The sequence below is a fragment of the Hemibagrus wyckioides genome, linkage group LG18 (genome assembly GCF_019097595.1).
Source record: "Hemibagrus wyckioides isolate EC202008001 linkage group LG18, SWU_Hwy_1.0, whole genome shotgun sequence".
In the NCBI taxonomy this organism is placed as follows: domain Eukaryota; kingdom Metazoa; phylum Chordata; class Actinopteri; order Siluriformes; family Bagridae; genus Hemibagrus; species Hemibagrus wyckioides.
In genome coordinates this window covers 6500242-6512500 of record NC_080727.1, presented here as the reverse complement: position 1 = coordinate 6512500, position 12259 = coordinate 6500242, and the positions used below count along the sequence as shown (strand labels likewise).

General features: G+C 39.9%; 1 protein-coding gene across 1 annotated transcript in view; it reads right to left on the bottom strand.

The window, feature by feature from the left end:
- Nucleotides 1-11486, bottom strand: part of niban2a (niban apoptosis regulator 2a) — a 34666-nt gene extending 23180 nt beyond the window's left edge. The window contains exons 1-5 of the mRNA XM_058415869.1: nucleotides 11119-11486; nucleotides 4996-5126; nucleotides 3693-3821; nucleotides 3354-3459; nucleotides 2610-2777 (exon numbers count right to left, since the gene is read on the bottom strand). Of these exons, the coding sequence (XP_058271852.1) occupies nucleotides 2610-2777; nucleotides 3354-3459; nucleotides 3693-3821; nucleotides 4996-5126; nucleotides 11119-11173 (589 nt within the window). The 5' untranslated portion in view covers nucleotides 11174-11486. The remainder of the gene's footprint in view (nucleotides 1-2609; nucleotides 2778-3353; nucleotides 3460-3692; nucleotides 3822-4995; nucleotides 5127-11118) is intronic.
- Between the last annotated feature and the right edge of the window lie 773 nt (nucleotides 11487-12259).

The following is a 12259-nucleotide window of genomic DNA, read 5'->3' as shown; positions in this document are numbered from 1 at the left end:
ATCCAAGTTAGAATGATATGCTTGTGCTTTAATATTCCCAGTTTGATAGTGCTTTAAAGCCAGGAGTATTAGTCTGGATGGGAATAAGGATTTTCTTTAAAATAGAGCAAGAAAGAGAAAGTGGACAGAGGGAGAAAGTAGAACAGTGACACTGAGGGCTTTAGCCTGGAACATACAAAAGCAAGGGGACAAAAAAAAGGAGGAGATGTAGGAGTTCTAACTCTGGGTTTAGACAGAACCAGGGTCTAATTTACAGCAAATGTGTACCTGTAGGTAGCATTCAAGCCTTAATTACTGATCAAACCCAGAGAGAGGTAGAGAGAGATTAGATGTATTGCATGTAGGGCAAATACTGAAGAAGAAAAATGAAACATTTGCATTAAATATTGTGCATGAATGTGAATTATATGATATTAGGCTACAGTAAGTCACTTTATAACCGTGGTGAGCAGAAAAAACAGCTCTAAAAGCACAACACACTGAACATTAAGATGGATGAGCTACAAAAACAGAAGATTACATTGGGTTCCACTCCTGTCAATCAAAAACAAGGCACAAGCTGACAGAAAGAAGACTGAAAAATCTGTGGATATTTGAGTTACTATGGCCGTCCGGTCAGCTCAAAGCAGTCTGACCTTTCTTCTCTGATCTCCATGGTGTTGAGCAGGTGTTTCTATTCTTAGCAAAATATATATACACACACACACGACACATGCAGCATCATCACCTTTGCACCTACATTTCCTTGCATGTCTAGACGAGCTCAAATTCCCTCAAATATGCATACATGCATAATGTGCTTTTTTTCCCCCCTGTATGATTTCATTATTACTCTTAAACTAATAAAGACCAGGGAGTAAATCGCCCCCTTTCGTTCCAGCTACCTAACATAAGCAGCACTTATGATAAGAATGCCTCACGGTGCCAAACAAAAACAAAAAGGTGTGTCTGTTTAAAGGAACTCCGAGGTCACCGAGGGAATTCGAGACAGAAATGTGACCCAAAACAGGTAGGGAAAAAAAAAGAGAGGGAGAAAAAGGATATTTGTATTAGCTTCAATATCAAATAAACGACTCCAGAGATTTCGATTTAACTCGAAAAACACACTCTCTGAACTCCAGTTAAAAATCTTAAGCCATTTGTCTTATTATTTTGGGTATCGTATGAAACTTGCATACCCAAATTGACCCCTGATTCGACTGTTAAAGGCGAGAAAGCACGTGTTCAATCAGAGCTCTGAGACAGAACCACTGCTATACATATACACACATATAGAACCTGTTTGAATCATCAGCATGTGTAATTCACCCACAACAAATTCCTTCGAGCTTTCTCACACTCTCTCGTGGATTGAACCGTATTAAAGGAATCCACGCTTTCATGTAGAGACACAAACAGTTGCGCGCACACACACACATACACCCACCCACTCTGCTTTATGTTTTGAACAATGGTAGTTATGCAGAACAGAGATGATTTGCAAGGGTGTAACTATGACAATAATGGTGTGTGTGTGTGTTAAGAATGATGCTATGATGAAATAGACATTTACAATGAGGTGGAAAGCAAAAGCACAAGATAATGAGGGTGTGGATGAAGGAAGTCGACAGTGCGGTTGTATGCCAAAGTATGCGGTGGCCCCATTTTCACCTAGGACTGTCATTTGTATTCGATCTGTATTGGATCCTTTCTTTTTATGCATTTACTCCATGTAGTGCTGAATATCTATAATATTCTATAATATTCATCACAATATTACTGATTTGTTTTTTGTGTACACAAAGTACATTATATGCTCCGAAAGTATATGGACACCTGACCATTTTTGGAAGCACACAACTGTATAGGATGCCTTAGTCATTACAGAAATTTTATCATTCCACTGGAAGTGAAGGAAAGGAAGATATTCCATGCCCCTGTACATAAATCAATGATTATGAAGGTCTATGGTCTGAAGACTGGAGTGAAAGAACTCCATTGGCCTCCACAGATGCCTGACCTCAACCCCAATCATAGAAATACAGCCAGAATGCTTAAGACTACTCATTTCTTTAATAGCAAAAGGATCCGTTCATCCATCCATCTATCCACCCAACCATCCATCCATCCATCCATCCATCCATCCATCATAGATTGCAGAACTGTCCAATTCAGTACATTAAAAATAAAAATTTTTGCTTTTTCCTTTAGAGCCTTGCCTTAAAAATATCAAAGTTATAGAATGAGGAACACAGTCATTCCAGTCATCCCAGAGCTTGTGCCTTAACATTCCCAGTGGATGGTGCTTTTAAGACGGGAATATTAGTCAAAATGGGAACAAAGAATTTCTTAAAATAGAGGTCTAATGTCTAAGGCCTGAAGACTAGAGTATAAGAACCCCAGTGGTCTTCACTGATGCCTGACCTCTACACCAATCATAGAAATACAACCAGAATGCTTAAGACTACTGTACTCACAACAGCATAATGATCCGTGTATATATATATGTGTAGCTTGTACTTGTACTCAAACCTGGTCTGAAAGAATCAGTACCGATGCTCGAGACTCATGAAACAACACTGGTGCATATGGAAACATTGAATAAAGTGTGTGTTTTTACATGAACTCACCATTGTTGGCGTGTCTGATGCAGTCCTGGAAAACAGCAAGCCACTTGGTCTGCTCTTTCTCAGTCCTCACAGTGAAGTAATGATGGCGAGCGTAGGGGTGCCACAAGATCAACAGAAAGCTGGAGGCGTATTTCAGAAATGGGGAAGTTTCTTGTTTCGCCTTTAAGTCTACAATCCAAGAAGAATACATAACATCAGATTGGACTTTTTTTTGGTCTATTTTTGACCTTAAGTTCCATTTTATACAAATGCATAAGCATGCTATCATACACTGACGAGGCATAACATTATGACCACCTGCCTAATATTGTGTTGGTCCCCCTTTTGCTGCCAAAACAGCCCTGCCCCGTCATGCCCTGTGTGTTCTGACACCTTTCTATCAAAACCAGCATTAACTTCTTCAGCAATTTGAGCAACAGTAGCTCATCTGTTGGATCGGATCACATGGGCCAGCCTTCACTCCCCAAGTGCATCAATGAGCTTTGGCCACCCATGACCCTGTCCCCGGTTCACCACTGTTCCTTCCTTGGACCACTTTTGATAGATACTGACCACTACAGACTGGGAACATCCCACAAGAGCTGCAGTTTTGGAGATGCTCTGATCCAGTCATCTAGCCATCAATAATCCACTAATCCACTCAGCTCCGTTTAAGAGCTAGGGCGTATCAGGGTTTGTTACTCAAATTCCAGCTAGAATATATATCTTCCTCATCCTGATTCATCTCTCACACTCATCTCTCACCAGGCAGGCAGCTGCTCAGCAGGTCCAGGTACTCATCCATGGAGGTCAGGACTTTGTATCCAGCACAATTAATGACTCCTCTGGGATGCAGACCCCTTTCAAAAGCCTGAGGAAGAAGATAATGAAGATATAATATTCACACTACACATGAGAGTGTTATCTTGACTCCATATAGCACTATATACTATTTGCAAATGAACTGATATTGAAAAATGTACTTGTATGCAATAATGAAGAGAACAGATGCCTGTGCACTTTATTCCATGGAATTGTTTTGAAGGACATAAGCAGTAACACTACTATAACATCAGGTCATGTGACCCGCAAGGGTTTCCTCACCAGTCTGCTGTCGTAGAAGCCGATATTGTAAGAGTTGGCCACGTATATGAAGCGGTTCCTCCATTTCTTATTCTCATCCAAATACTGAAACAGATCTCCAGAGAAGATGGATTTGTCCTGAAGTGGATCCTGAATTTAAAAAATAAAAAAAAAAACGTATAAACAAAGTTCTTTCCATCCTGTCATTTTTCTCATAATAAAGAAATGTGACAGAAAAGCTAGGATAACATTCTTGCAAATTTTGGTCTGAAGACTAAAATAGCTGCAGTCTTGTGTTTTTTTTTCCACCAGGCTGGTGTATAATAAGAACTGGGCAGCAGGCCTAGGAGACAAATTGTATGCTATGTACAATTTCTATGTGCTTTTGTTTATGTCTGGTGCTCAGAGCTATGAATCGAGATGGAGATGACGAACGCCGAAGCAGGGCAAACTGAGCAGATCTGTGTTACTGCTGTCTTTGGCACATCTGTACATCATTCATAACAGTCACGCTGTTCCAATACTGATCTGCATTCATATACAAATTTATCATTTTCCATACTTTCCTACCTGTATAGTAAACTCTATTATTATTGAATGACTATATTCTATTTTTATGAATAAGCATAGGTACGGAGGTTTTCATATGTGTGCATGTCACCTCAACAGAATCAACTGTAACAGTGGAAAGTTCAGGAATTCTAATCTGGCACCAGTAAATATGATGGTATCTATTTGCATACTGTGGTTTATACTTTTACTGGAATACCGGATTATACTCTTAAAATAAATCAGTTATGGGATAACATCATGGCCATGGACTGGAAAGAAACCAAAACTGCAAATTGTACAGATATTACTACTGCAATGGGCTACCTTATTTCTTTAAAATACATAAATAAATAAATAAAAATAATTAGATCCCATTTTCCCCCTCAGACTTTGCATGTTCAACGTCTTGCTTATTTTTAAATGGCTTTAAGCGCGTCATTAAAATCGGGACATGAAATTTCCAACTTTTTTTTTTAGCGCCGCAAATGGGTGCCTTTATATGATTCCATATTTTTCCAGACATCTTTCCATGAACCCTGTGCTACTAGGAATAAACCACACACCCATTAGGCATAAACGGGACGTTAGGCATTGTGCTGATTCTGCCGTTTATGATTTATGCATCGGGATCTAATTGTCCGTATCAAAAGGGGGAAGAAAAAAAAAACAAGCTTTGCACTTCATTTCAATTCAGACTCACCAGATCACCACACTGAGCTGAGTGTAAATGAACCAGAGATGTGGTAGTATGGTAGGTGGATCAGGACGTTACCTTGCGGTGTAAGAGCTGCGTCTGTGTGTTTCCTCCTCCCTCGATCTCGAACCGTACGCTGTTAAAAAGAGCCACTGCATACTGCTGTCTGTAAACCCTCCCGAACTCTGTCATCACCTTTCTGGTATGAGCTAGAACACACACACACACACACACACACACTTTATCAAGTTGTAGAAGAACAAAGTTTATAACCAAACAACAAGTTTTCAATTAAAATGCAGGTGTGTATGCGTGTGATCACTTATTGTATGTAAAGAACAAAGTCCTCTCTCCGTCATGCATTTATCTACGAAAGCTGCTTTTATAACAATAAGACGAAATGACACATGCGATCCCTCTCACACGATTCAAAGCGTTTGTTTTGGCTGCACACATCCCACAGACCCGGAGTTAGACAGATATGACGCATGGAAGAGGGTCTATTGAGAGTCATCCTGGCATTACAACGGTGTGTGTGTGTGTGTGCCCGTCCTTAGGTGTATGCATCCTAGCTCAATCTTCAGACACTCTGATCATCAAAGCTATAAAACAAGTATTTAGTTAGAGCTGTTCTAATATTTATGAACCTTAAAAAAAAAAGATCAGATGATAAATCTTTTGTTTATTGCTCTGTTAACATCATGCTAGCATTAATGGCTATTTTCATGGAAGATCAGGGTAGGTAAAGAGAGACATTTTAGTAATTCGTCTAGTATTTCAACCGTGTCTACAACATCAGCTACATATATACGCAATACGACCTCCAGGATTTTCCTTGCTGAGATTTTAGAAGATTCCTAAACACATATTTTCTCTCTTAATGTCACTGCTTAGGTGAGGCTCAGGCAATCTACAGCAGCATGAAAAGAGGTGATAAAGTAAAAGAAAAGACTTCAGAATAGTAATAAGTATATAGAGTATAGAATACGCGTGGAAATTTATTTATATTCAGTATTAGCATACTGAGGTAGTTAGATGCAGATGCTTATCGTAAATGAAAAGGCAGGTTGAGGAGAAGTCTTTCATTTATAGCAGGGTTGATTTTGTGTAGTTAGGTCTAATGGTGGGATATGATAATCTGCGATGCCCATACTAAAGGCTTAAGATGATAAAACTACATAACTTTCTGAGGCACTACTAAACATGGGGTATGAAGGTGTTATTGCGTCATAAAATATCCCAGCCAATTACAGTCCAGTATGCAAACGCAGGCATTTTACTGAGCCGTTTCTGTCATCGATTATTTTTATTTTCAACCCAGGATAAAACAATGTCGCTTAAAGACACTCCCACAAACAGTGTTACACATAGAGACACAGTTAAGGCTCTAGATAAGAGGCAGAATAATGCCTGAAGGGAGAAATAAACTAAAATTTGCGTGCTTAGTGTGTCACTTATATAACTAGGCAAAAGCAATTTATTTCAAATACCAAGACAGGCCATTGTCTCCGCCCTTGATTTACGTGACGCAGTTTACGTCAGTGTACCTTATAATGGCAGAAAAACAAGTTCAACATTTCTCTCTCTGTCTTTCAATGTGACTCAGAGCTAAATCATATATTGGGGGAATGTTCTGGTTTGTTAAAGGTGGTCTGGCCAGATAGTGTGTGTATGTGTGTGTATGTGTGTGTATGTGTGTGTGTGTGTGTGTGTTCATCAGCAGGAAGGAATCAACTGTTCGCAGAGGAAGAGAAGGAAGGTTCTGTGTATATATCTGTGTGTGTGTGTATGCGTGTGTGACTCATATAGTAACATCCTTTATCCTCTAGAACTATATACCAGTGCCTTACAAGTGCACTAATCTAAACATTTTTTTTGTAAAAACACACACACACATACACAGTATAGTCGATGTTGCTTAAGATTTCTCCTGAATTGTTTTGTCAATTTGTGTGTTTGTGTGTGTATGTCTATCGTAATTCCTCTGCACATGAAGATAACATGCAGTTTATTATGTAACACAGCGGAAAGCCTGGATTTCCAAAACACCTCTTCTCTTAAAGGCGACAAACCCGAAGTGGAAAACTGAAGCCAACACACATTTGATCCAGAGGAGAAAACTCCTTGCAGGTATCGTACCATATAATGGTCCCGTCACTCTGCATTACATTATATGAGCAGAAAAGCATCTCAGAATGCACAGCACACACATCTTGAGTCTCCTCTACCTTCCTGTCCAGTACAGCCTGTGCCCAGTGTATCCTAGGGATGTGCTAGCTTAGTGGTTAAGGTGTTGGACTACTGACTGGAAAGTTGTGTGTTCAAACCCCAGGTCCATCAAGCTGCCACTGCTTGATGGACCTGAAGGCCCTTAACCTTCAATTGCTCAGTTGTGTAAAAAATGAGATAAAAATGTAAGTTGCTCTGGATAAGGGTGTCCATCCCAGAACACACTGATATAGCCAAGCCTCCTCCTGGTTCTGTATTCTGAGATGCTTTTCTGTGCACCATGGATATACAGAGTGGTTATTTGGGTGATCGTATCCTTCCTCGACAAGGTGTTTCCCTCCACAACTACAACTACCACTCATCATACTGGAAATTCTGTAATACCGGAACCAACAACCATACCGAGATCACACATCAACATCACCGAGTGTATGCTGTCAACCTCCATAATTGTGGCCATAACATTCAGCTGTACGCCTTTCCACGTTTCGAACGTCAAGTCATTCTGCCAGCCTGTAATCAGTGCTGCTGGAGCTCGCTCATTAATAACCGCATTTATCACTACACTCAAGCCCCCTAGATATTAATCAGACTCCTTCGTACCAGTGTGCGTGTGGGTGTGTTGATTCAGCTGCCCACTGCGTCATTACCTCTCTAGGGGATGCGCTTTAATAATAAATACCACTCGGTCCTGTGAGCTCCCTCACGCTTGATTAATTTCAATGTAGAAAGGGCTGACTAACCCTCCGCTCCCTCATACCTGCTCCCTGAGTCAGCACCATTTCACTCATTTACTCTCACACACAGATTTAGCCCCAGTGGGGAAAAAAGAAAGAAAAGGAAATAGCAACTATGAAGCCTTAAATCATTCCCTAACCCTAACCCTCCGTCATGTCACATTTCACAATGATGCTCATCTGAAAGTAGACACTCAGAGACTTTAAGAACTTATAGTATATTTTATACATTTTTCTGGGTTTTTTTTCCTAGCCTACTAGGGATAATATACTCATAGAAAGATTAGTTTTTGGAAGTAAATGATGACATCAAACCCATTTCTGCTCATGGAGATGCCTCAAGTGCTTCCTCATCACCACTGAAATTCTGTGTAAGGTCATCCCAACAAAAGCACTTGAAAGCCAACGACGTTCTGACTCGCTTCATATCAGACATGCGACGATAAAACGATTCATTCGATTAAAATGAAAGAAAAAGTCGACTGCTATTCAGAAAGGAACGCCGGCGTCGTGGTAGAAAAGGTTAAAATCGCTGTCCATCTATAATGTATGAAGCTGAATGGAACATGTGTGTGTATTAAGCTCCGTTCAGAAGCCTGCAGTCGTTCCTACTATTGGTTGTCATAGTAACAGTGTTTATCTGTGGGTGGAGTTACTACATTCCACTTGACAATCAGTTTCCTTGCTGCTGGTACGAAACATTCTAGAGAAAGGTTCGGCGTAATTTGGTGTTTGGGTATAAAATTCAGCAGTGTGTATATGCATCAAATCCTAGGAGATGAAGGCGAAGCAGTGTGTGTCTGTGCTTCACTCCCATTGGTAGTCACTCTATATTCGCATAAAGTTCTCACTGCTCTGGACACACCCCTGTCTTTTCGTCAACGCTCGCTGTCGCACATTTTGGTAGAAATCTCCAGCGCTCCTTTAAAATGAACAATCTCTGGTCACTGTGAGTGTGTGTGTTAAACGCAGCATCACTCTCAAATCAGGTGCAGATACTGGATACAATACAATCAGTCAATCAATCAATAGTTAACCGTTATCTCGGAAAAAGCCACTCCCATCTGAATAGAAAAGTTTTATTATTATAGGGGGAAAAACGGAGTTTCGGTTGATTTGTAGTAATGCTCTTATCTAAGATAAAGGGATGATCTGCTATATTAGTAATGCATTACTGTGTTAAAGGTTTAGGCACTCATTCATCCGTCATCCTGAATAATTAGTCAGTATTCTCTACACAGACAAAGCAGTAGCCTGTACAAAAAGGATTAACTTGTGAAAAATTTGGGGTCTGGCAACGAATATTTGTGGTAGGAACAATATGCTATTTTTCACTTGAGCAATTATACTCAGAGAGCAGAAACTCACTGCTAGAGGTCCACACACACACACACACACACACACAACCAACAGAGAACCCCGAGCTCACAGCTTGGCCACATTTCCTGCGTCTCAGACTCATGCATTCTGTAAGCTTCCTACAGAGCTCCAAGAAGAACAACTCCACTTCACTGGACAAACTCTGATGTGTAAAAACCCCTCAACTTCTCGCCAAATGACCCCCCCCTTAGTCAAGAAGCTCGCTGAAGCATGTCTGTACATGCAAAGGGTTCAGTCTGACACCCGAGAGACTCACCAGACCTTAAACACACCATAACAAATTGGGTGAAAACATGGGGTATCACCTTAACATCCGTTCCAGTGAGCACAAAAGACATTTGTGGAAGTCAATCTTATTTCAGTCCACAAAAGCACAGCTTCCCATGCTAAAGGAATAATTGAATAATAATCTTTGGAATAAACACAGGACCTTAGATATAGAGTATATAAGAAAGAAATTCTACAATCCTACATTACCCACAATGCTGTTTGACTATCTGCTGATGGTAAGAGTTAGTTCTTCACTTCATCTCTACCTTATTAAAGGGTTAGTGTTGACCAGAAGGTTGTGAGTTCAAATCTCAACACTGGGCACCATCGGGCCTTTGAGAGACCTCCTTAACTCTGTGCTCAGTTGTATAAATTAGACTGTATAAGGATGTCTGCTAGATACTATAAAAGTAAACGTAAGTGATGCAGCAGCACTTTAGTGCCTCCATCTTCCCAGCTCTCACATCTCCGCAGCCTTCAGCTTTCATGTTAATGCAGCCATCCACACGCTCATGCTTATCATCTCACAGACAGCAAACTAACTGAACTGAGACTGCCGTAAAATGGACAAATGGACATCTCTGACATTACTACTACTACACTCATATTCATGCTGTTCCACACCTTCCTGAACCCAAGCTGCAACCTTCTGGATATTTTGAATATCGTGTTCCATCATTCAAGCGCATTTACATTTATTTGTCATTTATCATACCTATCAGACGCTAAGGCTTTTATTGAAAGGGAGCGGACAGGCGAGGCAGATTTCACGTCCACTCAAAACGAGGACACAAGTGCAGACTTAAGCGAGTGCATGAACAAGAGAGGGAGCAGCAACTAAACACAATAGCTGGATTAAGGTGCAAGTGTGCAGGCGTGCTGTACATATTAGCCACAAAGCAAAAGGAAAGTCCTGCTATAAATTACACAGGATTTTATAGAGTGATCTTCCACAATACGCACTGATTAATTGCGAGAGCAGTTGATTGAAATGGGATACGAGTATAACATTTCAACATAAACACATAGGCCCAGGCTGAAAGGGAGGGGACGAGACTGTAAAGCATTTATCAGACAGGATTTCTGACAATAGTGCCGATGAAACTCAAAGCTGGGTTCTGATAAGTGTTTTAAAGTCAGAAATAATGGAAGCACTTTTCATTTTATTTTAATTTATGGCCTGGAAAGAGCTTTATCTGTTGCACCTTTAACTTTGTACCTTCATATTCGTGGGAAGGTGCATGTGGAGCAGCTTTAATGAGCTTTTAATGCTTCAGTGGTGTATTAGTGGCCCTTATGGTCCAATTATGTCCCTTGTATATTTATGTTTCCAGGTGAAAGATAAATCTTCACGGGACACCCTCGAAGGTCCGACACCAGCAATTACAATTACAAAAAATATAGTTTGCAGTAAATGAAGGGCATTTGAAGATACAGATGATTATAGGGAGACATTTCCTATTTAATTAACAAGACTGGTATATATAAATGTATGTGTCCTACTCTTCATGGCTGAATACCCCTGATGGCTCAGGAACTGAACAGCATCCACCTGCAAAGGTGTGTGTGTGTGTGTGTGTCTTACCTGTAATTATCCGTCTCCTTCCCTCGTCCAGGTGTGTAGAAACTATATCCCCCATGATGAAGATATACTAAAACCCAAAAATAAATAAATAAAAAGATTCCAGAGAAACTGGTCCTTGCAATGAGTTTAAAAAAAAAAAAAAGCAAACTGGATAATTAGTGGAAACTATTCAAAAACTTAAAATAAATCTCCTCGGCTCCTTCCATGAGAACACACCAGACACTGCAAATCAGCAAAGTCTATAAACTTCCACAGGTGTGTGATGAAGTGCAATCAAAATCAACAGCACTCAAAATTACAGCTGAGCTCGCTCACACACTCTCACACACACTCACTCTCACACACACACACTGTCTCTTTCTTTCTATGAGAGTCCAGACTAGTCTAACGTGTTCAACAGGTTGCCAAATATTGTTCCATAATTCTCAGTCAAGTATAGATTGAAATCTCATTCAGAATACTTTTTCAACTCTCAAAGCCATACAAGGTTTTGACAATTTCCAACAAACTCGCGCCCACAAAGAGATTTCCTGTAGTCCGAATGCTATCAGAGATCTTTCAGATTTTAATCATATACATAAATCTGGCAACCTTGCGGGTTAACCTGGTGTATTGCGAGTGGGCGTGGCTTGTGGGTTGTGGCGCAGTAAGCGGAAGGAAACGCCCTAATTTTTACCTCTCTGCTTTTTGTATGTATTTATATGAAATGTGTGGACGTTGGGAAAATATCTGGATTTTGTTTATACCAGCTGTCAAAATTGAATAACCTGCGAAAACAACATCATGAACAAAAATATAACATATATATATATATATATATTTTATAATATATAAAAATATAACTAAACAAAACTGGTGATAAGATGGATCACTGCATGGGTTAAGCTTAAATCATTTTATTTAGTTATAAAGATTAATATTGCCGATTTGTAGTCAAGAGGGAGGCATATAAACTGTGTAATTAAGGAAATAATAGAAAATGGCAAGAGGACGTGTTCTGGAAATAAAATACCGCCCTCTGGTGGACAAATGTTGCAATTAAAACGCTATAATCCACTACAATATAACCTAAATGCTTAATTTTAAGGCGAATTAGCAAGAAATTAAGTTTAGCTTTTTACTAAAAACACCATCACTATTT